This window comes from Xyrauchen texanus, chromosome 46 (genome assembly GCF_025860055.1).
Source record: "Xyrauchen texanus isolate HMW12.3.18 chromosome 46, RBS_HiC_50CHRs, whole genome shotgun sequence".
NCBI lineage: Eukaryota > Metazoa > Chordata > Actinopteri > Cypriniformes > Catostomidae > Xyrauchen > Xyrauchen texanus.
Genome location: NC_068321.1, coordinates 24309339 through 24337170, shown reverse-complemented (window position 1 = coordinate 24337170; position 27832 = coordinate 24309339). Strand labels below are relative to the sequence as shown.

The window sequence follows — 27832 nt, the reverse complement described above, 5'->3', positions numbered from 1 at the left end:
TCTTTATCGGAAGCCGGAAACTTCTGACGGGGAGTAAATGCACTGATCCAAACTGATCCAAAAAACCCAAAACTCATTGAAAATTGGTGTTTGTTAGTGTTTGTTGTGCAACGAGTGAACTGAACAGACCTAGAGTTAAAGCATTAGCCGTGACGTTTTCCAGATAAACATATGACACATTTTTTGTACACTACAGGTAGGTCCTTTACCTTTGAAGCCAGGTCCAATCCTTGCGATTGATGGGGACAATGGCAGAAATGAGGCCATTGGTTATACATTTCTTGGAGGTAAGATTTATTCTTTCATATTATGATCCTCATGGGTTTATACAGTATAAAGAAGTTACACTACATGCCCAAAATTAAGTGGGCAACCCCTTAATTAATGGTTGTGTCCACAACTCTCAATTTCAGTGACTGATCGGTGACTGCATTTTCTTATTTTTTGTCCATGTTTAGGAAATGATGATGGAACATTTGATATCAACATTAACACCGGGATCATCACAATGCTAAAACCAGTAGGCGTAGCAGGTCCTATCGTTCTTTCAGTTATGGTGAGAACATTATTTGTACACCATTCTGTTTTGAATGTGCAATTATGTGCTTTATATTAGCGTTTTATCTCCCAGCAATGAGCAGCAACATTGGTGTACCAGTATTTTTGAAGCTTCTAATACATAGAAGTGTATTAATCGAGTGATCGACCTCAAATATCATCTTTAGTTGCTTCCCAACCCAACTTTCTTCTCTGTCTCAATAGGCATTTCAAGCACAGAACATTGATCAGTATGCCACCACCACAGTCATCCTAAGGGTGGTTGAGACTAGTAAGCATCCTCCGATATTTGTGAATCCCAGTTACGAAGGTTTTATCTCAGAGGACGCAGGTGTGGACAGTCTAGTACTGGAGAGCCAAACCTCCAACAAGGCCCTCCGTGTACAGGCTACAGATGAAGACTTTTCTAATGTAAGAACTCAGAGAGAACGTTTGAGCATGTTTTATTCCCAGAGCTGCATACTCGCATATCGACCTGCACATTAACTGGCTGCTAGTCTATAAAGCATATTCCCTTTATGGGGTAAAACGTAAGGCCTCATTCATGAAACATGAGCAGAACGAATTGTCGAAATCGTAAAGTGTAAAATTATTCTTACGGACATTGTCTAATTGGATAATTCGGAAAACTGTTCTTTCGTAAATTGCAGGACTTAATTGAATCGAGCGTAAAAAAAACCTTTTTATGGATAGATTGTTGAATTGGACCATTCATAAAAACATTTTTCTGTATTTTGTCGAATTGGATAACATGTAAATCTATTCTTGCATAAATTGACCATAAAACCATTGTTATGTAAATTGGAATACATTAAGTTGTTTGTAAAATCATTTGTTTATAAAATGTGGCATTTAATTGAAATTGTGTTAAAACAATTTTTAAATAAATAGTTGCACTGAATTAAAATATTCAAAAAAACATTCATATTGAATTTGTAAACTGGATTACATTGAACTGCTTGCAAAACAATTCTCAAGTAAGCAATTAAGTTTGTAAAACCATTCTTATGTAAATTATCCAATTGATTTGTTCAAAAAACATTCTTATGTGAAATGATGCATTGAACTGAATCGTTCATAAAAACCATACTTACATAAATTGCGGCATTCAATTCAATGCAACAGTCTAAATTATAATGGTTTTTGAATAGTTCATGAAACCATTCTTCCCTATATTGTCAAATTGTATACTTCATAAAAACCAATCTGAAGTAAATTTTCACATTGAATTGTTTATAAAACCATTGTTAAGTAAATTGGTGCGGCTGTGGCTCGGTTGGTAGAGTGGGTCCAGTGTTGCCAGATGTACGATAATTATTGTATTTGTACGATAATTTTGACCTCTGTACGATGTACGATCAATAATGAAAAAAATCCCATAATGTACGATAATTTCAGAGTTTTCAGTCGTTCGTCCAAACACACATCCTACCGCTTCTCTCTCTGACCCCGAATCATATACACACACACACTCACACACACACACACACACACACACACACACACACACACACACACACACACACACAGGCACCACATGTCAACACTACACTACAGTTTTGCCGAAGAAGACAGATCAGTTTAACAAAACGAAGCAGTAAAGTGCTAAAAAAATGAGTTCAGAAAGGGAAGGTGAGGACAGTGGAGGGGCGAAGAGGAAGGCAGAGTCTGAACAGCAGCGGAAAAGTAAGCATAGGCCACAAACATATAGGACAGAGTGGGAAAAAGACACCACTTTTGCAGGATGGCTAAAACCTGTCCCAGGAAACGATGCTAAAGCAGTCTGTCGTTGTTGCAACGTCCAAATGGTGGCAGAGATCACGGTTTTAAAAAACTCATGAAAAGTGGTTGGGGAATCCGTAAAAGGATTCCCCAACCAACAACATTTGCCAACACAGCACAAGTGGATGTGGCATCCGATGATGACAGCGACTTAGAGATAGAATTTGAATCTTTCTAGTATTAATTGTGCACTTTTTTCTCTCTGTATCATAGTTTAAGGTCTAGTTCAAAATGTGGACTGTCGGCATATCTTTTGCACTTTGGCAAAAAAAAGTTAAGTATTCAGACTTCCTCCAGTTAGTGTGAGCGTATTACACAGCTTGTTTAAATTGGCTGTAAAATTATTTGGAAAATAAAATGGTTGGAAAATAGCTATATTTTATGCGTTTGGTTCGTGTACGATAATTTTTCTCAAAAAACGATAATTTTGAGGTTTTGGTACGATACTTCGACATTTCTAATCTGGCAACACTGAGTGGGTCGGCCACTAATCGCAGGGTTGGTGGTTTGAATCCTGGCCCACATGACTACACATGGCGAAGTGTTCTTGGGCAAGACACTGAACCCCAAGTTGCCATCAATGGCAGGCTAGCACCTTGCATGGCAGCTCTGCCGTCATTGGTGTATGAATGTGTGTGTGAATGGGTGAATGAGTCACAGTGTAAAGTGCTTTGAATACCGTAGACCATTTACCATTGAATTACACTGAATTATTTATAAAACCATTCTATGTAAATTGATGCATTTAATCGAATCTTTCGTTAAACCATTTTTACACACCGGTAAATTGTGTAATTCACTACAATGCTAGGATTAGTTAGGGTTAGATATGTAAAAATGCCATTCTTCCATTTACTATCAAATCAGATAATTCATAAACCTAATTATGATCTTGTGTAAAATTTGTTATGTAAATTGGAGTACACTAAATTGTTTGTAAAACAATTCTCATGTAAATAGTTGCATCAAATTTAATCATTCTTATGTTATTAACACCAATCGTCACCTTCGATTCAGTGCTACAGTTTATTTAGGAATAGTTTTTGAATTATTTATTCAAAAATTCACTATTTGTGTTTCATAAGGCCCATAATCTTTATATTTCTGGAGTCAAATGCTGGACTTCTTTCTTCATAGGGGGTGAATAATAACATTAGATTTGAGATTGTGGATGGCACTGACTTCTCGATAACTCCAGAAGGCTTTATACTCATGGCAAAGGCAGTTACTGCTGGCACTGTAAAATTACAAGTGAGAGCTTATATACAATGTTTAATGCAATTTCTACATTAATTAATCATTGACTTTCTGACTGAAATATTTATCTCTATGTAATTCAATGTGGCTCAGATGAGGGTAGTTGACACTACTAATGATGAATCAAGCACTGCTTCACTTACAGTCGAGGTTACTCCAGGTAAGACCAGACCAACATTGCATGCTACCAAGACAACACCCCATTATGATCTCATAATGCAATCCAAATCAAGGTTAATCAAGAGTGGCTAATAAAATGTGGGCTAATCACAGTAATTTTGGATGGCTTTCAGCTGGCTTTTAAGCAATAAGTTTGCTCTTTTTGGTGAGGGATGCATGGATACATTGATACTGCCAGGGTTGCGCTAAATCAATTTTCATTTCCGGCCATTCAAGAGATTAGCTGAGCATCTCTGAACATCACTGAACGTCATTACAATGCCCAATTCAGCATGTTTAAAGAATCTGCAAGGAAATACCATAAACCCTCCAAAAATAATTTTCTTTGTCTTGTTGTTTTTTTTAATTTTATTATTATCTTAAAATCATTGAATATAAGATCCATTTACCTGAGAGGCAAAATTGCCTAAAATATTATGATGTTTTTTTTATTTATTTTGAATTAACTTTATTTTCTTACCCCATTGGTTTGGTTCTTATTTTAAGCATAAATCAGGTATAAAAAGCGTTTTTTGCTTAAAAACAAGGAAAGATGTTTTGGGGCCAAATATTGGATGGAATTTCATATAATTCAGCAAAGCTCTTGACTGGTGATCCGTTTTTTCTTTAGGGGTTCCCACGACCACTATGGTCACGAAAACGTCTATCATAACCTCTGAAACACCGCTAACAGAAAGCACCTCTATCCCCACCTCTATCTCCACCTCCACCTCCACCTCCACCTCCACCTCCACCACCATTTCCACCCCTCACCCAGACACCTCCACCTCTAACTCCCTCACCTCCACCACTCCTGGCCCCACCACAGGTACACCTACTTACGCTAAGCTTCCTGGCCTTGCTAATTCTTGCGGTGTGTTATGTCTTATACTGTGACGAAATAGCATACTATCATAAAATACCATCAAACTGTGCTGAAATACATAAAAACACCTAAGATGGTGGTCAAATTATTTAGCTGGCCTCTAAAGCCAGCCAACAGACCAAGCTGACAATGCTGCAAAACCAACTAAGACCAGAACACCAATTTAGGCTGGTTTAAGGTTGATTTGCATCAAGGTTGCATTATGATACTGGACACTTTGGATACTGACCATTTAAGCTCTGCTGAAAATTATCTTAAACCAGCCTAAGATGGTTTGCTGCTCTACTCACCTGGTCAGGGAGGTCCGTTTCCTGGTTTTAATGGGGTTTTGGGCACATCAGTTGGTCACGCTAGAACAGCTTAAACCAGCCAAAACCAGCAAACCAGCTTAATACTGTGTTCGAGGGTCTACTAAAATCAAGCCAAATTAGTCAAGGCAATTGGTAAACCCAAGCATGCTAAAAACAAAGTGTGTCTCACCTGTCCTGTGTTTCAGGTGGGCCGCAGATGAGATCGGGTGGGTATAGATCGGAGGATATGGCAGCTTTAGGGGCCAGTTTGGCTGTGGTGATAATCGTCTGCTTGGTTTCTATCGGCCTGCTGGTGCACCGCGTCAAGGGCCATAAGGCAGACTGGAAGAAACTGTCTGAGGCTAGCAACTTCCGCAGCAATGTAAGTTCATAATAAATGACCATTACACAAATATATATGTTGTGTTTTTAGTTGAATGTCAAGCTGACTTTCAACGTTTCACAGATGCCTCTGAACAACAAATCATTCAATTTCATGGATGGATGGATTGACTGAACATGAAATATTGTGGATGGATGGATGGATGGATGGATGGATTGACTGAACATGAAATATTGTGGATGGTTGGATGGATGGATGGATGGATTGACTGAACATGAAATATTGTGGATGGTTGGATGGATGGATGGATGGATTTACTGAACATGAAATATTGTGGATGGTTGGATGGATGGATGGATGGATTTACTGAACATGAAATATTGTGGATGGTTGGATGGATGGATGGATGGATGGATGGATTTACTGAACATGAAATATTGTGGATGGTTGGATGGATGGATGGATGGATTTACTGAACATGAAATATTGTGGATGGATGGATGGATGGATGGATTGACTGAACATGAAATATTGTTGATGGATGGATGGATGGATGGATGATGGATTGACTGAACATGAAATATTGTGGATGGATGGATGGATGGATGGATTGACTGAACATGAAATATTGTGGATGGTTGGATGGATGGATGGATGGATTTACTGAACATGAAATATTGTGGATGGATGGATGGATGGATGGATTTACTGAACATGAAATATTGTGGATGGTTGGATGGATGGATGGATGGATGGATTTACTGAACATGAAATATTGTGGATGGATGGATGGATGGATTTGACTGAACATGAAATATTGTGGATGGATGGATGGATGGAAGGATGGATTGACTGAACATGAAATATTGTGGATGGATGGATGGATTGATGGATTGACTGAACATGAAATATTGTGGATGGATGGATGGATGGATGGATTGACTGAACATGAAATATTGTGGATGGATGGATGGATTGACTGAACATGAAATATTGTGGATGGATGGATGGATTGATGGATTGACTGAACATGAAATATTGTGGATGGATGGATGGATGGAGCGATTGACTGAACATGAAATATTGTGGCTGGATGGATGGATTGAACATGAAATATTGTGGATGGATGGATGGATGGATGGATGGATGGATTGACTGAACATGAAATATTGTGGATGGATGGATGGATGGATGGATGGATGGATTGACTGAACATGAAATATTGTGGATGGATGGATGGATTTACTGAACATTAAATATTGTGGATGGATGGATGGATGGATGGATGGATGGATGGATTGACTGAACATGAAATATTGTGGATGGATGGATGGATGGATTTACTGACCATGAAATATTGTGGATGGATGGATGGATTTACTGAACATTAAATATTGTGGATGGATGGATTTACTGAACGTGAAATATTGTGGATGGATGGATGGATGGATGATAGATAGATAGGTCATGTTAACATGCATATTGTTTACATTTTGTTGCTATACTTTTGAAACAGTGAGAATTTTAACGTTTGTGGATGTGGCCCCATTCACTTCCACTGAAAGTGCCTCACTGAAACCCTAATTTTTGCTTCTTTTTTTTTTTTTTAAGAAAAGAGGGACAGGTCGAAATACATTTTTGTCTTAATCCACATTATGCTACAAATGCTGTCAATTAAACTTAGCTTGTATTGATCCCTGAACCCCTGAAAATTCCTGGAATATTCCGTTACACACTATGAGCCGAACGTCAATGTAAATAATTGTATACTTTCTTGTAATTGTGTAAGAGCATATCTTTTCCATTCGGCAGCTGGCTGGGGCTCCGGGTGGTCCCAAGAAGGGTGTGCAGTACACTAATGAGGGCTTCCAGCATGATGATGATTCTGGAAGCATGAACTATAGGCTGGCTGCTGACCTGGAGACGAAACTAGGATCTGTGCTGAAGTCAGAACCGAGTCGGGCATCACCACAGGAGCAGGTGACCCCCAGCAGTGCTTCGATTCCTCAAACACCCACCACCCGCAGCATTCCACACGATTCCACTAGCCTGGGGAGTTTAGATACCCTAGATGGCGAGAAGGAGGTGAAACCAATTCTTACCAAAGAGCGGCGTGCAGAGGAGGGCTACAAAGCCGTGTGGTTTAAGGAAGACATTGACCCCAACACTAAAGAGGAAGTGGTCATCATTCCAGACACCAGTGAGCTGGAGGGAGACAATGAGGAAGAGGATGACAATGAAGAGGAACAGGAAGATGAGGAACATCTAAAGACAGATGTGGATGAAGAGCTGGCAGGGGAATATTCTAGAGGCTTTGAAGATGAAGGCAGAATGACGTCAGACCTCTGATTTTAGAGCCTCATTGGGGATTACAAAGGAAATGGAGCGTTTTCCTGAGCTGAATGAACATCACAGCGCAAAAGCTGCAAACGAAAAAGGACTTGAGTTTAGCTCAAATGTTTGCCATTGAAGCAGAAGAGTTAATATATGTTATCATTTATCATATGCCCTCACCATTAATAAGGTTGTCAAAAATAATACAAGAATACAAGAAAAAACTGCTTAAAAATTGTCTAATTTTCTTTTTTTTTGTAGTGTGCGAAACACAAGGACTGAGGTTTTGTTTAAACGTTTGCCTCTGTAGTAAAACAGGAACATTCAAATATTAACTTAATTTTCCTGTGCTAAAAATAATCATAATATACAAATGTGTTTTAAGTTTTATATATATATATATATATATATATATATATATATATATATATATATATCTTATAGTTAGTAAGGTTGTAACTATGATACATAAAATAAATATAATTCTTTTAAGTGCATTTGTGCGAAAAGTGCATTGTTTGAAGCAAAAAAATAAATACAAATAAATCAATGCTTCTATTAAAGACATGGAATTGTTTGACGACCGCAGTTTCCTGTGTTGACTCTGATAAACATTTATTTGAGCTTTTAGCACATGACCACTCACAGGTGAAGCGATTAACGTTTATCATCTAACAAGGCCTAATGTCAAGGTCTGGGTAGATTAGATGGTAAGCGAACAATCAGTTCTCGTAGTCAACATATTGAATGCAGAATAAATGGGCAGGAGTAAAGACCTGAGTAACTTTGACAAGGGCCAAATTTTCTTGCCAGATGACTGGTTCAAACAAGGTTTGTTGGGTGCTCCTGGTCAGCAGTGGTGAGTGCCTACCGACAGGGAAACTGGCGAAAGGGTGTTGGGTGCCCAATAAAGGCTATCCCGTCTGGTCCGTACCGACAAAAGGTCTACTGTTGCACAAGACACAGAACATTTTAATGATGGAAGGAGGAATGTGTCACGACACAGTGCATCGCACCCTGCTGCGTATGGGGCTGAGTAGCCGCAGACCAGTCAGAGTGCTCATGATGACCCCAGTCCACTGTCGAAAGCATCTACAATGGGCACGCGAGCATCGGAACTGGACCTTGGAGCAGTGGAAGAGGATCGCCTGGTCCGATGAGTCACATTTTCTTTTACAAACTTGGCCATTGACTGTCAAGACAGTTGCTATGGCAACCTTGTGCAGGTTAACTATGCTTGTTTATAGTGGACTGTTGCCCCCGAGTCACATAATCTATATACAATTATCATAAATTATTTTATAGCTTAGATAAACTTTAATCATTAACCTGAGAACACTCATATGTATTTTGAATCCGCCTTTGAAGCTGCAGTGTTCATTTGCACACTGTTATACAATGATCAGCCGCAAATCCCAGGAGATCAGCAGTTACAGAAATATGCACAACAAACCGTCTGGCACCACCAATCATCCTTGTGGTTATCTAATCAGCCAATCGTGTGGCAGCAATGCAGTGCATAAAATCATATCATATCAGATATGGGTCAAGAGCTTCAGTTAATGTTCACATCAACCATCAGAATGGGGAAAAATTTTTATCTCAGTGTTTTGGACTGTGGCATGATTGTTGGTGCCAGACGGGCTGGTTTGAGTATTTCTGGGATCTTCACACACAACAGTCTCTAGAGTTTACTCAGAAAGGTGCCAAAAACAAAAAAACATCCAGTGAGGGGCAGTTCTGTGGACGGAAACGTCCTGTTGATGAGAGAGGTCAACGGAGAATGGCCAGACTGGTTTGAACAGACAAAGTCTACAATAACTCAGATATCCACTCTGTACAATTGAGGTGAGACCAATGCTATTCTGAGTTGCGGGTTGGTGCTGTTTTGGCAGCATGAGGGGGACCTACACAATATTAGGCAGGTGGTTTTAATGTTGTGGCTGATCGGTGTATAATGTATACTAGAAACAAACAGATCTATCTGGACGAAATCTCATGAAACCGGTCTAGAACAAGCCCAGGTCATATTTCACCTCAAAATCAAACGGGACAAATAAGAAATTATATTTGAATATCCAAATTAAGTTTTTAACAAATTCTGAAACATGTTGAATGTCCACATACCATTTTTGATCACACCCTGGCAATACCATTATATTCTTTTAAGTACTGTAGCTTAAAGTACCATGATTTTACCATCACTGGTAAAGCAACAGTACATTTTTTGTAAGGTGAAATAGCTCCCTCTTCAGGGTCATCATTGAGGAACAGTGCTAATCTGGGATTGGCAAAAAGGAACTGGTATTAAAAATACTTCACAGTGGATGGGACAACAGAGGATTGTTTTCAGTACATAATTTACAGTACAATAAAATCAATACATAATAGTATAATTTTACATATTTAACAGTCTTTGATTTTTTTTAATATGCATTCACTCCAAAAAGTATTTCAAAATGTAACAAATTAATTGCATTAGATAAAAACATTTAAAGGCAAGAGGGTAAATAAATGAGCTTTTCTCAAAACTAACTTCTCTATTATGAGCTATTTGTGCAATGACGTCTAACAAGCGGTAACTGATCCAAGGTGAGTTTTAGTGGCTGTATTAAGTCAGTTCCCCTCAAATTCACACAGGCGTGCTAGCAGTGTTACCAGGGACGGATTATGACTTGCAAAGGCCCCTGGGCCAATTATCTCCAAGGGCCCCCCTCCAAAAGTTGTTGATGGGGGTTTTCGTTTTCACTGTTGATGAGTTTTCGAGCGGGGGGTTTACCAAACTGGATTGTACAACCTTAAAGCCCAGGACCCCAATGGCAGTCAAGGGCCCCATTGGCCCGGTTGGTAATCCATCCCTGAGTGTTACCACAGGAGTGTTAACTTGAGACATGTTCCACTAAAATGAAACAATCAGGAAGTGTCTTTATTTTCAACAGTGTATCTATTGTTTGATTTGTATTGTTCATTAATACATAAACACTGAGTTTTGTGAAATGAGTTTAAGCTATATTATCTTTCAAATAAATGGCACTTGGTTTAATACTTTGCCATCTAATGCAATGACATTCATAAATGGTTAAGCGCACCAAATCTTTTTATATGAGACTGCGCTGGCGCTGATGATTAAATGTGTAAATCAGCTTGTATTTTGTGAATAAATAGCTTCGGGAGTCTAATTGATTGATTATTTAAAAATCTTATTTTGAAATGTACTCTGGTATGAGCAAGCACTCTTTTATTAATGAGCTCTGTCACAGAGGAGCTCTTTCTGAAAGTGAAGTGCACTGAAAAACTATTGCCATGGCAACATGTCTGCACACATTCTAGTTTTCTTGTTTGGTGAAACCAATTAATCTGAACCCTTATTTAAATCCAAGCCTTTAAGTTAACATGGCTTGTCTAGACTATACACAGAGAACTGTATCTATTTTTTGTGACGACACAAAATATAATCTGAAATAGTAATTTACTATGTACAGTTGAAGACAAAATGATTAGCCCACCTATGAAATTTCAATTCTTTTCAAATATTTCACAAGTGATGTTTAACAGAGCTTTAACAGAGGGATTTTAACACAGTATTTCTTATTATATTTTTCCTCTGGAGAAAGCCTTAAAATAATTATTAAAAAAACAAATAAAAAAAAAAAACTGCTAAGGTCAATATTATTAGCCACCTTAAGAAATGATCTGTTTGATTGACTTCACTGGTGCCGAATGGGCGATTATGGCGATAAGCTAAAATGAAAAGCAAAAATAACTTTTGAAAAAACTTTCTTATGGGCAAAATTGTTTGGTTTGGTTAAAGGACACCACAACTGTGGGACAATCGTCATTTTGTAAAAAAAACTGATCGAAATATTGTTCACCAAATAAAAATTGAAATGGTTTATGCTTATTTTGCTCATGTAATAATATGTACTTTTAATGGATTTTCACAATTTAACGCTTTTAGCTCAGATGGGCCAACGAGCGGCCCCTGGAGACAAAATAATTGTCAAAATATGAACACCTACAGTCTTGACCAACACAAAATAAATATCATTTGAAAGCTTAGAAGCGTACAGGCATTATGACCAAAACTAAACAAGTGCTTTGAAATTTGCAGACCAATCAGAAGTATTTCGTTTTAATAATTTATGAAACATTTTAATTGTTACGATTTAAGTGTCATATGTCATTGGAAAGCTCTGAAAGAGTAGAATACAACAGACATGTGTCCTTGACATTTATGTTGGTGTTGCTTATATGCCGCATTTTTGCTTATAACTTCACGAAAAAATAACAGAACATAAAATATCACATACAGTTTTTTTAGAGAAGGTGATTATCTCTCAAACGAGCCCACACACTTGGTAATCAGATGCATAGATCATTAGATAATTGATATGGTGCACAATGTGAACAACAGCTGGCTATCTGGCGTCTTGGCTGAAAACACGTGAGCTTTCCTGGATCAGATGACGTCATCTGAAATGATGCAGCGTCACAGAACACTAAACCAGTCGGATTGGGTTCAGAGCCAAGAATATGACACAGACTCAATGACTCATTGAGCAAATGAAACTCATTCTGTGAAATCTCATTACTAAAATCATGTCTGCATGCTACGCAAATCTTTAGTCATTGTTGTGTTTGCATGTGTAAATAGCTTGTATGTACAATTATTATGTTGTATTTATTTGGAGATGTTTTTGGACACTTGGAGACGTTTTTGGACTCTTTTTGGAAACTTTTGAATGCTTTGTCGCATCAACACACATTTCTCAGTTACAGATGACATGATTGGGACAAAACAAAAGCAGTTTTTCAGAGTTAACATATTTACACACACAGATATATGTCAAACTTGAAATATAAATTTTTTGGATACATGTTTTGGGGGATTTTTCAGCAGTTTCTTAGGCTGAGAGTCTCAGAATTTATTATAATTTATATCATTAACATTTTGAAAAGTTTTCATTACAATGATACCAAACCCTTGACCTTCCTTGTGTTTTTTTAATAAAAAAAAGCCTTTAATTTTGGTTATGCCACTGAAACAGGAAATCTTTCAAAACACCTTCAGAGCTTAAAGGGTTAATATTGAAAGTCTGGGGCTAAAATAGTAAAATCTATAGAGAAATGCATTTAAAAAGTACCAAAAATAAATTATGAAGGCCTTGTAAAGTCAGTTTTAATGTGACCTTCATATAAAAACTTTTTTTTTTTAAAGTTGCAATTTGTTAGTTTGAACAAAAATCAACCCCCAGAACATGAAATCGCCAAAAGTTAAAGAAACATGTATAAGTGAAATCTGTGCAAATCTGTAAAAGCTAAATTGGAGAAACGTTATGGCATAAAATTAAGAATACATATTTCCAATTCATGTTCATTTTGTTTTCTTTCCACCCTACACTGAGAACTTTACACTTACATTTCTTCAACAGCATTGTCTCCATGCCCAACATCTTTGGTAGAGAAAAGCTCATTCACTCCTGCAGTTCTGGGTCAATGTGACCTGCGTTCTTTAAAGGCCCTTTATAGAGTGAATGAAAGTGGATTTGGAACCAAGACAAAGGTCAACAAATCCCTGACAAAAAATAACAAGAGGGGAAAAAGATGTCCATACTGCATGAAGGAGCCAACCACAGCCCACACTGACCGATTTCTGTGGTTTTATTCTGGAGAGTAAGAATGCCTCCTCCGCTATGGCCCATTATTGTTGTATTGTTCTGGTTTGGACGTGTTCGGTTGATTGCGCTACACATTCAATGGCACTTTACAAGGCAAAATCAAGTATCCTGGCAACCGGGGATTTTCAAAGTGGCAAGGCTGCTTGAATAGTTGGGGAAAGAATATATATTGGGCTAAAACTCCGGATGATTAACTTCAGAATAAGGGGCGCTTGTAAACGGCAAGTCTGAGTTACTGTAAAGTTTTTAAAGTGGTGGCATATTCACGAAGGTAAGTGTCTTTGTTATTTCACTCCAATGCAAGTCAATTTATTTAATCGATGCTAATGCATTAGGCTGAATTTAGCTCGACAGATGGTTTCTCTGAAATCAAAGCTGCTGTAAGTTTGTAGAATTCATATTCAGTGCATTCAGAAAGTATTCAGACCCGTTCACATATTGCACATTTAGTTACATTTGCAAAGGTATAATAAATCTGGTTTGGGCTTTGTCATTATGGGGTATGGAGGGTAGACTGATGTGAAAAAATGATAATTTAAAGCATTTTAGCATAAGGATGCAACATAACAAAATATGAAATAAAAGAAAGTCTGAATACTTTCTGAATGCACTGTAATTTATACTTTTGGTCATTAAAGTACAGCACAAATCAAAGCTCTAGAATAACGATGAGGACTTTTTAAAGTTTTTCAATCAATAAAAGTTTTGTAAAGCGGCTTAGATACTTAAATCGCACTTCGAAACGCTTGTCTTTGCATACTTTACCACAATATCAAACAATGTGGCATTTATTTTAAAGAAAGATGGCACAGGCACATTTTTCAAACACAATATTTCATAAGAAATAAAGTCAGGTTTGGGACAATGTGACGGTGAGTAAACAATGACAGAGTATTTCTTTTGGGATGAAGTGTTTCGCTGACATGCATTTGTGTTTTGTGTTTGGACAGGTGTGACTGGTGTGTCAGTAGGTGACGTCGTAATGGACCAGATCTTTACGATGAACATCACCGCCACAGTGAAGGGAACGTTACTGGTACTGGCGGGAACATTACTGCTGATTCTGTTGCACAGAGTACTAACAGCCAAGAACTGGAACCAATCAGCTGTCCCAGGTGAGTTACAGCCCACTAATGAACCATAGTCACCGTAGATGACATACTGTTTTGAACAGGGGGGGGATCATGGGAGACCATGCAAATATTACTTTTGCATTACCATTTGCTCCAAAGCAAAAAAATGAGATACTGTAAATGCATATAAAATAAAAACATTTCCTTGCTAAATTAAGGTGGAAATGTGTCATCACAACCTGTGAAAAGGGTCAATAGATTCTACTGATGTGTACCGTTTTTGGTTGTTGAAACGTTAAAAATGTTCCAGCGGGGACAAAATGAGAGTCAAAATTTAACTTGGGACCTTTAGACTGTACAACATATCACTCAGCCTTGCTTTTATTCATGTGTCAAATTAAATATGAGGTCTAGCCTAACTAACAGTCATTTTAATTTTGCATGTATAGAAGCAAGAAAAAAAATCACACTGAATATTTGATGTTGTTTTCTTTGTGCTGTGTTTTAAGGTCCCAGATGGTTGTTGGGTCTTGGCCCAATTCTGAGCTACAGCAGGTTTCTGTGGATGGGAATAGGTACCGCCTGCAACTACTACAATGACAAATATGGTAGCGTTGCTCGGGTTTGGATCAACGGAGAAGAAACCCTTATTCTCAGCAAGCAAGTTTTTCCATCCATCCATCCATCCATCCATCCATCCATCCATCTATCCATCTATCATTACTGGATATCCATCAATCCATCCATCCATCCATCCATCCATCTATCCATCTATCATTACTGTATATCCATCAATCCATCCATCCATGCATCATTACTGTATATCCATCAATCCATCCATCCATGCATCATTACTGTATATCCATCAATCCATCCATCCATGCATCATTACTGTATATCCATCAATCCATCCATCATCCATCCATCCATCCATCTATCATTACTGTATATCCATCAATCCAACCATCCATCCATCTATCATTACTGTACATCCATCAATCCATCCATCATCCATCCATCCATGCATCATTACTGTATATCCATCAATCCATCCATCCATCCATCAATCCATCCATCTATCATTACTGTATATCCATCCATCCATTCCTTCCATCCATCTATCAATCATTACTGTATATCCATCCATCCATCCAGCATTACTGTATATCCATCAATCGATCCATCATCCATCCATCATTACTGTATATCCATCCAGCCATCTATCATTACTGTATATCCATCCATCTATCCATCTATCATTACTGTATATCCATCAATCCATCCATCATCCATCCAGCCATCTATCATTACTGTATATCCATCCATCTATCCATCTATCATTACTGTATATCCATCCATCTATCCATCTATCATTACTGTATATCCATCAATCCATCCATCATCCATCCATCCATGCATTATTACTGTATATCCATCAATCTATCCATCCATCCATCCATCCATCCATCCATCCATCCATCCATCTATAATTACTGTATATCCATCCATCCATCCATCCATCCATCCATCATTACTGTATATCCATCTATCTATCTATCTATCTATCCGTCACATGAATATATAGATTTTTAGATTACATAATTGATTGCTTGATTGTTTATTAAACATAAAAATAAAAACTGTGCTTCAGGTCTTCTGCTGTATATCATGTTCTCAAGAGCAATAATTTCACTGGAAGGTTTGCCAGTAAAAAGGGTCTCCAGTGCATTGGCATGTTTGAACAAGGCATCATATTCAACAGCAACATTGCACTATGGAAAAAAGTGAGAACATACTTCACCAAAGGTGAGTGAGATCAGTTCTGAACTCCATAAAGTAGATCAGAATCTATATTGATAAAACAGGGTCATATTGGCACAGCATTGTATGTTAATATAAATGGGAAGCACAGCAGTTATATACTTCATTCATACTAATGTGACTTTTGTCTATCTATCTGTGTGTGTGTGTGTTAGCTCTAACTGGTCCGGGTCTCCAGAGATCAGTAGACGTGTGTGTCAGTGCCACCAATAAACAGCTTGACCTCTTGCACGAGTTCAGTGACCCCTCAGGACATGTGGACGTGCTCAATCTTCTGCGCTGTATCGTGGTGGACGTTTCTAACCAACTCTTCTTAAGAATCCCTCTCAACGGTCTCATTCAAGATTTTCATTCATTCTGTAAAAAATACATCACCTTTTTGATAGTTTAGAATTGACTTAAGAAATTCTGTACTTGTCTCTGTATTCTTGTCCAATGCAGAAAAATACTTGCTGGTAAAGATACACCGATATTTCAGTACCTGGCAGACAGTCCTGATTCAACCAGACATTTTCTTCAGATTGGACTTTCTGTACAACAAATGCCACCTGGCAGCGTGAGTCCACTCCAGACTTATACTTACTCTGAAAATGTCAATATTGAAATAGTATATATTTGATGTTAAAATCTTAAAAGAGCCATGTTCTACATTTTTTTTTCATTTAATTTTGTACTGACTTCAGGGAAAGTAAGTCGAGAATGTTTGCACCAGAAATAGCCAAAGTTTAGATTTACGTGACCATTTTCCACCCTCTCGCTGACCCTTCGAATTAACATTAAATTTTTGCCACTGTCCCCTTTTCTCCCCAATTTGGAATGCCCAATTCCCAATGTGCTCTAAGTCCTCGTGATGGTGCAGTGACTCGCCTCAATCCGGGTGGCGGAGGACGAATCTCAGTTGCCTCCGCAGTCAGAGACCGTGTTACCACGGAGACGTAGCGCGTGTGGAGGCCCAAGCTATTGTCCGCGGTATCCACGCGCAACTCACCATGCACCCCACTGAGAGTATACGAACATGAGGAAGTTACTCCATGAACTGGGCCAATTTGGTTGCTTAGGAAGCCTGGCTGGAGTCACTCAGCACACCCTGGATTCAAACTCGCAACTCTAGCTGTGGTAGTCAGCGTCAATACTCGCTGAGCTACCCAAGCCCCCTCTACTGTACCTTTAATGTCTTTGCATATGAATTGTGAAATAATGCATACTAGTGCCTGCAGGTTTGCTGCTGGGACCTACTGTATATAGTTTGCAATGCTTTTTCTTATAGAAAAGAGCTCCAGGACGAAATGGAAAAGCTTGTGGAAACAAAGCGTCAGGTCATAAACAACATGGACAAGCTGGATGAGACGGATTTCGCAACAGAGCTGATATTTGCTCAGGTCTGCCCACGCTCTTTAATGAGTCAATGTATTTACCATCTCTTGCATTAAAAGACCAGCATGTGTGAACTTACATTTGTGTCTGTAGAACCACGGGGAGCTGTCCGCAGACGATGTGAGACAGTGTGTGCTAGAGATGGTGATAGCTGCTCCGGACACGCTCTCCATCAGTCTGTTCTTCATGCTTCTACTGTTAAAGCAGAACTCTGCTGTGGAGGAGCACATAGTACAGGAGATTGAGTCTCAAATAGGTATGGTAAACATTTGAAAACACAGCCCACTCTATTATAGTTCTAACTGTTGCTCTTTTATATCCCTGCTGGAAAATTCTCTCATCATTGACTCTCATCATTGACCCTCATGCCATCCCATCCCACAAACAAAGATTTTAAGACGAATATCTCAGCTCTGTAGGTCCATACAATGCAAGTGAATGGTGGCCAGAACTTTGAAGCTCCAAATAGCACATAAAGGCAGCATAAAAGCAAACCATATTACTCCAGTGTTTAAATACATGTGTTCAGAAGTGTTATAAAGTCCATTTTTACTGTCCAGTATGTGGTGATATGTACAAAGAATGCCAATCGCGAAAAACGAAGAAGAATGTGGAAGTGAAAGTGAAAGTGGAGATTTATTGTAAAAAAGGACTTATAAATGTTGACCTGGTTCTCACCCACACCTATCATATCACTATTTACGACATGTATTTAACCACTGGAGTCATGTGGTTTTTGGACCTCCAAAGTTCTGGTCACCATTCATTACTGTATTGTAGCGAATCAGCTCTATGAAATATTAATAATCAATCATAACTTGTTATAATCGATCATGAATATTTGGATCAGTTAATCGGGTTAACTTGATGTAGCTACATTAACATTACAACCAAATGCTCGGTTCATCCCGTGAACACTCAATATTGGTTATTAATTAATTAATTAATAGAAAGGTACATTTCCGGGGCATGGGAAATGTCTTTCTTACTACGTATTAAGAGCAAGTAGTCAAAATCTATGATTAGTGACTTTAGATATGAGCTTGAGACACAGACAACTTTACATGTGACATGAACAAGACTTTATTAACTAGACTAAACATTTAAACTACTCTAACATACATATACATACATTCATACAGTTTACCAAGGGAAAGAGGGCTGAAGCAGAATACAGGAAGGCAAGAAGTTATAGCATTGTTTGCAGTTCAGCAGATCAACAGCCTGAGCAAACCATCATATTAGTTCTGACACGCCCTTTTAGAAAGGGGTTAAGGATACTTAATGTATCAAATAATGAGACTAAGTTTGATACTTGCATGTCCCATTTGAATTAAACTGTCCTGATGCAATTTGTTGATGGCTTGAGTTGATCTTTGATGATGTTGTCTTGATGAGAGAGAGAACCAGTGGGAGTCAGAGACAAGGCCGTAGCCTGGCGCACGCTTGGGAGTCCTTGGGGCATTCTAGTTTGGCATCATTCAGCGAGAGAGTGAGAGAGCACAAGGCTCAGAGGACCAGAAAACAAGAGAGGCAGGAAGCAAGAGAGGCTAAGAGAGAGCTAAGAGAGGGCTAAGAGCGCGAAGAGATAAGATAAGAGAGCGAGAAATAAGAGCTAAGAGCATTTATAACCTTAGAAAACATGTCCCACCTCTCATTGGCTCGACCAATGAGAAGGGTTTGGGTTCCAGGCGGAATTTGGTTTAGTGCTCTTTGTTCTCACATTTCTCATTGCATGAGCAAGAAAGAAACTAGGAAATATACTTGTAATACTAATATGTTGTTGTTATCGACATATCATGTACACAGTCATTTTGATCTTCAAAATACCAAGTTATAGAGACCAAATATGCCACACATATGATTTCGGTTAACCATAGTATGCAAAGTCTGAAACATTAACCCATTAGAGTTTGCAAGAAACATAGATCAAGCAACATTTAAGGGAAATTGTGAGATGGCACATTAGATACATGTCAATATTTTTATCACATGGATTATATATATATAGCATATATAGGATTAAAAGGTGTCATTTCTCCTTCTCAGTAAGAAAGCAGTGAGCTTCAGCAGTCTGAGCATTCCTTTGGGGGGTCGTAAAAGTCCCCTTTCTTTGGGCAGGAGAATGATTCCTTTGTTCCGTCCACGGCTCATATGCATGTTTCTTATGACCGGGTCTGGCTTTGGTTTGAATAACTCAAAAGATGGTAATACCTAGCAGAACACCATTCTAAGGTAATCTTATATTTATATTCAACTAGGACAAGTCGTAAGGTTTAATTTGATACCAAGGAACGTGTATTTAGTACACTTAGAAAGGAATATACACTCTTCGGCTATTAAATATGAGGCCTCAGAGTTTAAAACACACAACGAAACAGTTCTAACGAGTTTGATATACCTCAGAAATACACAACATACAGGGATTACACGTATTTCATTAGCAATATGCAGTTCTGTGTTTAACTGAAAAACACACACACACACATTGTTACGTTCAACGTTTCCCCCTTCCTGTCCACACGATAAGCACGTGGTGAGCATGCGGATGTCACATGCGGTTCTCTGTCAATAGTTCATTGTCTCTTTGTCAATACATTTATTGTGCTTGTGGAGACTGGTTGGCGCTATTTCAGTAATTAGGGGAGTTTGAACAGTAAGTTCTTGTTTGTTCGTGAATCTGTTAAGGCCACTGATCCTCCGCCATACCTTACAGTCCCCCCTTTTTTCGCCAGGTGGTGTCCCTGTTGGAGACATCATCGGACGACAATCATCACAATGGCGGATGGCAGGTGAATCATGAGGGTTTTGTAGCAGGTGGTTGTTCCACGGTGAGTGATGTAGACAGTAGCCAAATCCAGGTCTCTGCAGCAGGTGCAGAGGCAGCAGGTGCTTTGACAGTGTGTCACCTGTCATTATGAAGTCAGTTCGTTTGAGGCAGGTGCTTGTTTTGTGGCTGCAGGGAGTGGTTATGGGCATTGTGTAGTGTGGAGAGAGTTTCAGACTGACCTAGTACTGGTAGCAAAAGGGCAGCAGGTGGCCGATCGCCCTTGGTTAGGCACCCAGTCACCAGGTGTCTGAAGTCTGCAGTGTTACTCTGCTCTGGCAGCAGTGCTGACTTGAGCTTGCCTGAGTGGTGTTGGGCAAGAGTCAGAGGTTTGTTCTTCCCAGTACTCCTCAGGGGAGTTCTGTTCCAGGAGCTCTTTTGCTAGTGCTAGCAGCTCTTGTAACTCAGAAACAGGCGTTTCTAGCTGTCTTTGTGCAGCCTCTGTTTGGCACCTGTTTGAAAGGTGTACAGGAGGATGTTGTTGTAGACTGCTGTGGGACGTCCTGTGGTGTTTGCTGGGTGAGGATGTTCTTTTCCATGGCTTCTCCCAGCGGTTGGTCTTGTGTCTAGATCTATGGCCATGGTGACGGTTCTGCCCTCTGCTGGCTAGTAGCGTTTCGTTGAAGGCTCTTGCATTGTGGCAATGCTGGGTGCCTTCTGGTACCAGCTTTGGATTCTGGATTTTGCAGTTCAGAATCACTGGGGTCTTACAAACTCTTTTTGAGGAGGCCTTGTGTTTGTTAAAGGCCTTCTGTGTCAGGTCACGCAGTTGTTGGATAGGCATTGTGTGGGGGCAGGCCATAATGCCTAAATGGTGACTTACCATAGGATGGAGGTTTCGGAGGAAAAGGCTCTTGAAGCTGGCGTCCTCCTCCATCCCAGGTATGTTGCGAGCTCGAGTAAGCTCGTCTGAGTCTGTGGTAGTAAACATAGGGAGTTTCATGCCGACCCTGTTTGGTGTCTAGGGCAGCGATCAGTCCGTTTTTAGACTCTGAGAATTCCCTTATGATGGCTTGTTTCAGCTGCTGGTAGTTAGACTGGATGTTTTCTGGCTGTCGAGCCAGAAAGCGTCGCAACTCTGGGCTGGACGTGATCCAGATCAGATGGAGTCTATCTTGACGGTTCACACTCATCAAAGACTGCAGGTGAAAGTCAATGTCTCGCAGGTAAGCGTGGACGTCGTGGTCTCCTGCAAGCTCTGGTGTAAATGCAGGGATATGTCTGGCCATTCGGTTGAGGTCTTTGAGTGTCGCTACACGTGTCGTTTCAAGATTCGTCTGAATCAATCCTTTTCCTTCCGCGGCTGCAGAAGCTTTAAGGAAACTGTCCGATGACGTGTTAAGCATAGGGGTTTGTCTCTTGTAACTCTGTGCTTGGCTGGGGGAGGTTTTTCTGCTGATTGCGAGTGGGGGAGTGAGATGTCTCTCCTGCTGTGGTTCCTTTTGCAGCAGGTAAGAGTGTCTCAGTTCTCGTTGGACCATGTCAAGTTCATCTTTGGTGTTGTCCAGCTGCTGAGTCAGCACTTTAACTCCAGCTCTGGACACATTCAGTTGACCTTCACAGGCCATGATTCTGGCATCTTTGTCCAAGAGTTCAGAATTTGCTGTTTTTAACAGTGAATCTTTGTGAAAGAGTACCTTTTCCAGGTGCTCTCTGGCTGTCTTTTCCAGCTGCTCTTGTTGTTTAGCAGCTGTCAGAGCCGTTTGAAGTCTGTGGATTACCTCCTGTGACTCCCTTCTGCCAGGGTCCTTGTGTCTGTCCTGAGCCTCCATCTCTAGCTGGTCTATGCGGTTTTTAGCATGTGTCAGCTCCGTTTGGGACTCAGTGATCTGGCGTTGGAGGTTGTTTACCTCCTGTTTCAAACCTGTGAGGTTGTGGGCCAGGACGATAACCTCAGTCAGATATTTGTGCTCATACCTCTGGTTTGAGTCGTCTGTCATTAGTTCTTTTCCCTCGTTTTCCAGTTGCTTTTTGTTCTGTTGCTGAAGGTCGCCAGCAGCCATGGATAAAAGGGTGTTCCTCAAAACACCTAGCCAGTCCTTTTGGCCTGCCATCTGGGCAGTTAGGCTAAGCATCTGCAACATTTTGGCACACTTCTGGTGAGAGTAAGGGCAAGAGACTAATGCAAGATCAAACAGAATTTGGAGCTAAAGGCAAAGTGAGACAGCAAGGTGTATAATGTACAGCTAGGTTTTGCTAGGTGTGGTTAACAATTGAAATGTGTTCCTGATTATTACTATCTTAGCTGCAAATAGCAGGATGCTCAGATTTGTGTGGATCTGAGTGGCTTTGCTAAAAGAGCGTAAGCCTAGATTTAATAAATGACTTAAGATGTTTCTTTGGGTCAAATTATTTATCAGCACTTACTGATAGCATACAACAGGCTTGATCTTTGAACACATGAAGAGGAGAAAGAAAGAGGAAGAAAAGAGCTTTCCTATTAGATTGTGTCTATTAGTGGTGCTCAAAATTATGCCATAGAAATCGTCTAGATTACTAGTGTAGCTGGCTCATAAAATTTAAGCAACTTGTTGCAAATAAACACAAAATCGAGAAGAAAAGTATGTCTAGTTACTTTTGCAGTTTTATGGGGAAATAAACTACACTAGACCAAGAGGGTTAAATGGGAAAATGAATAGCTGACTTCTATTATTAGTAAAAATAATAAAAAGACTTGAAGAAGTGATTAAAATAGCAGAATATCCTTGTATTGGGAATAATCAATAGCACTTATGATCAACAATTAGATTTGCTTTGGGCATCATTCTATGGTTGGTCACAGCTGTTGCGTGTTCAAGACAACACAATGTGTTTGTCACTCTATAAAGTTTAGTCAACGTGCCATTGAAAGTTCCCAATAACTATAATAATTATTCTCTATCTAAACAGTTTACATGTAATTAAGTTTTTAGATTTAATTAACAAAGTAACTGCAAATTAAGCTGAACAGCGTTCAGTAAGGGATGCACCTGAAAGGTGCAGGTGAAGTTAGATGAGAAGAATTAAAGTTAAGGAAAGAGAAAGTGAAAATTCAGAAACCAGAAATGGGGTTAAAGGAAAATGGTTTAGATCACTTCACTCTGCATGCACACAAGCTGTAGATAAAGGCTTCATGTAAATTATGCTAGCAGCTAACTGTTGAAGCTATTAGTTAGCTTAGCCTAAGCTAAGGGGCTGCTAAGTTGGGTTAGCTTAGCCACCTAGGCTGGTTTGTTTACAAAATGGCGTCGGAAGGAAACACATGTGCTATCTGGAGTGAGCACTTCCTGTGACAAGTCGTTGTCATGGGAACCCATGCACTTCAGAGTTTCAGTGAGTGAAACACAGTTTTGATCACCAGGAAGCTAAGCCTTTTAGATGCACAGATAAAGTTTAGATGAAGGACATCAATCTAACTATAATTTGTAAGGCCTTTATACTGTGAAAAGGGGAGCATCGCCCAAATCTACATTTATATAACACTGTACTGAGATTTCTTCATCAGAAACAGGTTAAGCAATCAATTCTGGTACAGTTTACATGCCGCTGAGCTGAGATTCCTTCATCAAAACAGACTTACACTTTAATACTGAAATTAGGGTTTCTCCGCTAAAATCATATTACTCGTACACTGATACCTTTTGAAAATATGCTTAAATGTGTTAAGACTCTTTCAATTACAGTAGAGATGTCAATTCAAGCCATCACTTTATCCGCATCCAAACAAGCCAGCAACTAGTGAAGCAAATGCCGTTTAGCATGTCATGTCCTATTCTGACCGGAATTATTCAATGCACACTTTTAGGTTGACAGTGGTTCAAGCTCATAACCTTTGTTTAATCATGCCCGCATTCTCCACCATTATGTAGCGAATCAGCTCTATGAAATATTAATAATCAATCATAACTTGTTATAATCGATCATGAATATTTGGATCAGTTAATCGGGTTAACTTGATGTAGCTACATTAACATTACAACCAAATGCTCGGTTCATCCCGTGAACACTCAATATTGGTTATTAATTAATTAATTAATAGAAAGGTACATTTCGGGGCATGGGAAATGTCTTTCTTACTACGTATTAAGAGCAAGTAGTCAAAATCTATGATTAGTGACTTTAGATATGAGCTTGAGACACAGACAACTTTACATGTGACATGAACAAGACTTTATTAACTAGACTAAACATTTAAACTATACATATACATACATTCATACAGTTTACCAAGGGAAAGAGGGCTGAAGCAGAATACAGGAAGGCAAGTTATAGCATTGTTTGAAGTTCAGCAGATCAACAGCCTGAGCAAACCATCATATTAGTTCTGACACGCCCTTTTTAGAAAGGGGTTAAGGATACTTAATGTATCAAATAATGAGACTAAGTTTGATACTTGCATGTCCCATTTGAATTAAACTGTCCTGATGCAATTTGTTGATGGTTTGAGTTGATCTTTGATGATGTTGTCTTGATGAGAGAGAGAACCAGTGGGAGTCAGAGACAAGGCCGTAGCCTGGCGCACGCTTGGGAGTCCTTGGGGCATTCTAGTTTGGCATCATTCAGCGAGAGAGTGAGAGAGCACAAGGCTCAGAGGACCAGAAAACAAGAGAGGCAGGAAGCAAGAGAGGCTAAGAGAGAGCTAAGAGAGGGCTAAGAGCGCGAAGAGATAAGATAAGAGAGCGAGAAATAAGAGCTAAGAGCATTTATAACCTTAGAAAACATGTCCCACCTCTCATTGGCTCGACCAATGAGAAGGGTTTGGGTTCCAGGCGGGAATTTGGTTTAGTGCTCTTTGTTCTCACATTTCTCATTGCATGAGCAAGAAAGAAACTAGGAAATATACTTGTAATACTAATATGTTGTTGTTATCGACATATCATGTACACAGTCATTTTGATCTTCAAAATACCAAGTTATAGAGACCAAATATGCCACACATATGATTTCGGTTAACCATAGTATGCAAAGTCTGAAACATTAACCCATTAGAGTTTGCAAGAAACATAGATCAAGCAACATTTAAGGGAAATTGTGAGATGGCACATTAGATACATGTCAATATTTTTATCACATGGATTATATATATATAGCATATATAGGATTAAAAGGTGTCATTTCTCCTTCTCAGTAAGAAAGCAGTGAGCTTCAGCAGTCTGTGCATTCCTTTGGGGGTCGTAAAAGTCCCCTTTCTTTGGGCAGGAGAATGATTCCTTTGTTCGTCACGGCTCATTTGCATGTTTCTTATGACTGGGTCTGGCTTTGGTTTGAATAACTCAAAAGATGGTAATACCTAGCAGAACACCATTCTAAGGTAATCTTATATTTATATTCAACTAGGACAAGTCGTAAGGTTTAATTTGATACCAAGGAACGTGTATTTAGTACACTTAGAAAGGAATATACACTCTTCGGCTATTAAATATGAGGCCTCAGAGTTTAAAACACACAACGAAACAGTTCTAACGAGTTTGATATACCTCAGAAATACACAACATACAGGGATTACACGTATTTCATTAGCAATATGCAGTTCTGTGTTTAACTGAAAAACACACACACACACATTGTTACGTTCAAAGTTTCCCCCTTCCTGTCCACACGATAAGCACGTGGTGAGCATGCGGATGTCACATGCGGTTCTCTGTCAATAGTTCATTGTCTCTTTGTCAATACATTTATTGTGCTTGTGGAGACTGGTTGGCGCTATTTCAGTAATTAGGGGAGTTTGAACAGTAAGTTCTTGTTTGTTCGTGAATCTGTTAAGGCCACTGATCCTCCGCCATACCTTACAGTATGGACAAGTTGGACAAGCTTGCTTTTTGACCACGGTCTACCAGTTGGTCCACCAGTACTAACTAGCCTTATCAAGATGGTCTTTCAGGGCAGCCTTGGCCCCAAAAGGTGGTAGTCCAGATGGGCAAATATTTAAACCAGCTTGGATAATGGGAATTTATATTGTTAGTAGTTCAATGTAGTCTACCAGGCTGACCTTGGCCCCAAGAGGTGGTAGACAGGCTTATCAATCTTTTAGACTAGCTTGGACCAAGTGGACCAACAAGAAACCAGCCACCTACCAACAAAATCTGGTTTTAGCTTGATTTTCCAGCAGGAAGGAAACTTTTTATACCATCAAAGACAACCGACATCATAATAATCTACCTTCCCTGTCCTCTCAGGTGTGCGGGATGTAGAGTCCGCTGACCTGCAGAACCTGAGCGTTCTAGAGCGTTTTATTAAAGAGTCCCTGAGGTTCCATCCAGTGGTGGACTTCATCATGAGAAGATCTCTGGAGGATGACCATATTGTTGGGTACAAGGTGGCAAAAGGAACAAATCTCATCCTTAACATTGGACGTATGCACAAGACTGAGTTCTTCAAAAAAACCAATGAATTCAGTTTGGAAAACTTTGAAAACAATGTAAGCGAATCACATTTATATGGTCAAATATGCACATACAAACCTGCATAAAATGTAAAGATGCACTCAGTAATTTTTTTAAGTATGTCAAAGTGGTTTACATTGGCTAACACTGACACCTAGTGGCCTGGATGCTGCATAATTCAATCACAGTACTTTTCAGATACCAATGCCATTGTAGAAATTCACTTTGAACATTAAACCAGGATTAAATTAATCAATGAATGAAAGTGTCCAATAACAGGGCAGTTACTGAGTGAGTAGCATTCAACTGGTCATGTGATGCTAACATGGCTGCCCCCATGAGGCACCCCTGCCCCATGTAGAAATAAAGAGCTCTTATAAGGTTACTGATATGATTGAACTCTTCATCTCACTTGAGTGGTCACAATTTTATATATATGCTTCAACATTACTATTCCATTTCTTTAGAAGTACAACTTTTATGAGTAAAAAAAATTACTGAGTGCACATTTAAGACTGTAATGTTCCTAAAGTGCTCAGTGAGTGTAAATTTGTTATTCATATAGAACCATAGCCATAGCCATGTATCCTGGTAACATCATGGTATTCTTTAAAGTACCTTTTAGAACTATGTAAATACCACTGTATATGAATAAGTATGGTATTTGTACAGTATCATGGCACACTTACCATGGTATCACCATTATTTTTTTGTAAGGCTCATGGCAACTCTTTGCTTCAATCCAGGTTCCCAGTCGTTATTTCCAACCGTTCGGCTGCGGCCCACGGGCTTGTGTTGGGAAGCACATCGCTATGGTGATGACGAAGGCAATCCTGGTCACCCTGTTGTCGAGGTTCACAGTTTGTCCTCGAAACGGCTGCACCATCAGCACCATTAAACAGACCAACAACCTCTCCATGCAGCCCGTGGAAGAAGATCCCAAATGTCTGGCCATGCGCTTCATACCACGTGCACAGAACATTAGCAAAGAAACGACAGACAACCACACCTGAACACCTCTCAGAAATGCTGACAAAAAGTTGTTTTTCAATGTAATTTTTTTTTTTTAAACCTAAAAAAGGCTATAT

The 27832-nt window shown here is 39.3% G+C and overlaps 2 protein-coding genes across 3 annotated transcripts in view; both read left to right on the top strand.

The window, feature by feature from the left end:
* The window catches only part of LOC127638083 (cadherin-related family member 5-like), a 38408-nt gene extending 30475 nt beyond the window's left edge, over positions 1-7933 (top strand). For both annotated transcript variants that reach the window (XM_052119426.1, XM_052119425.1), the window contains exons 8-15: positions 197-287; positions 459-556; positions 763-969; positions 3478-3591; positions 3691-3757; positions 4388-4585; positions 5139-5314; positions 7088-7933. In XM_052119426.1, the coding sequence (XP_051975386.1) occupies positions 197-287; positions 459-556; positions 763-969; positions 3478-3591; positions 3691-3757; positions 4388-4585; positions 5139-5314; positions 7088-7624 (1488 nt within the window). In that variant the 3' untranslated portion in view covers positions 7625-7933. The remainder of the gene's footprint in view (positions 1-196; positions 288-458; positions 557-762; positions 970-3477; positions 3592-3690; positions 3758-4387; positions 4586-5138; positions 5315-7087) is intronic.
* A 6332-nt stretch (positions 7934-14265) lies between these two features.
* Positions 14266-27768, top strand: LOC127638085 (brain aromatase). Its single transcript, XM_052119427.1, has 9 exons — positions 14266-14402; positions 14870-15020; positions 16012-16166; positions 16337-16513; positions 16623-16737; positions 17449-17560; positions 17649-17811; positions 26538-26779; positions 27491-27768. Exons 1-9 carry the CDS (start codon positions 14270-14272, stop codon positions 27755-27757), a joined length of 1515 nt encoding a protein of 504 aa, XP_051975387.1. The 5' UTR covers positions 14266-14269; the 3' UTR covers positions 27758-27768.
* Positions 27769-27832: the final 64 nt, after the last annotated feature.

Coding starts and splice junctions, on each gene's coding strand:
- LOC127638085 (XM_052119427.1), top strand. CDS start 14,270: ATGGACCAGATCTTTACGATGAACATCACCGCCACAGTGAAGGGAACG. Junction 16,167..16,336: donor GAGAACATACTTCACCAAAG/GTGAGTGAGATC, acceptor TGTGTGTGTTAG/CTCTAACTGGTCCGGGTCTC. Junction 16,738..17,448: donor AACAAATGCCACCTGGCAGC/GTGAGTCCACTC, acceptor TTTTTCTTATAG/AAAAGAGCTCCAGGACGAAA.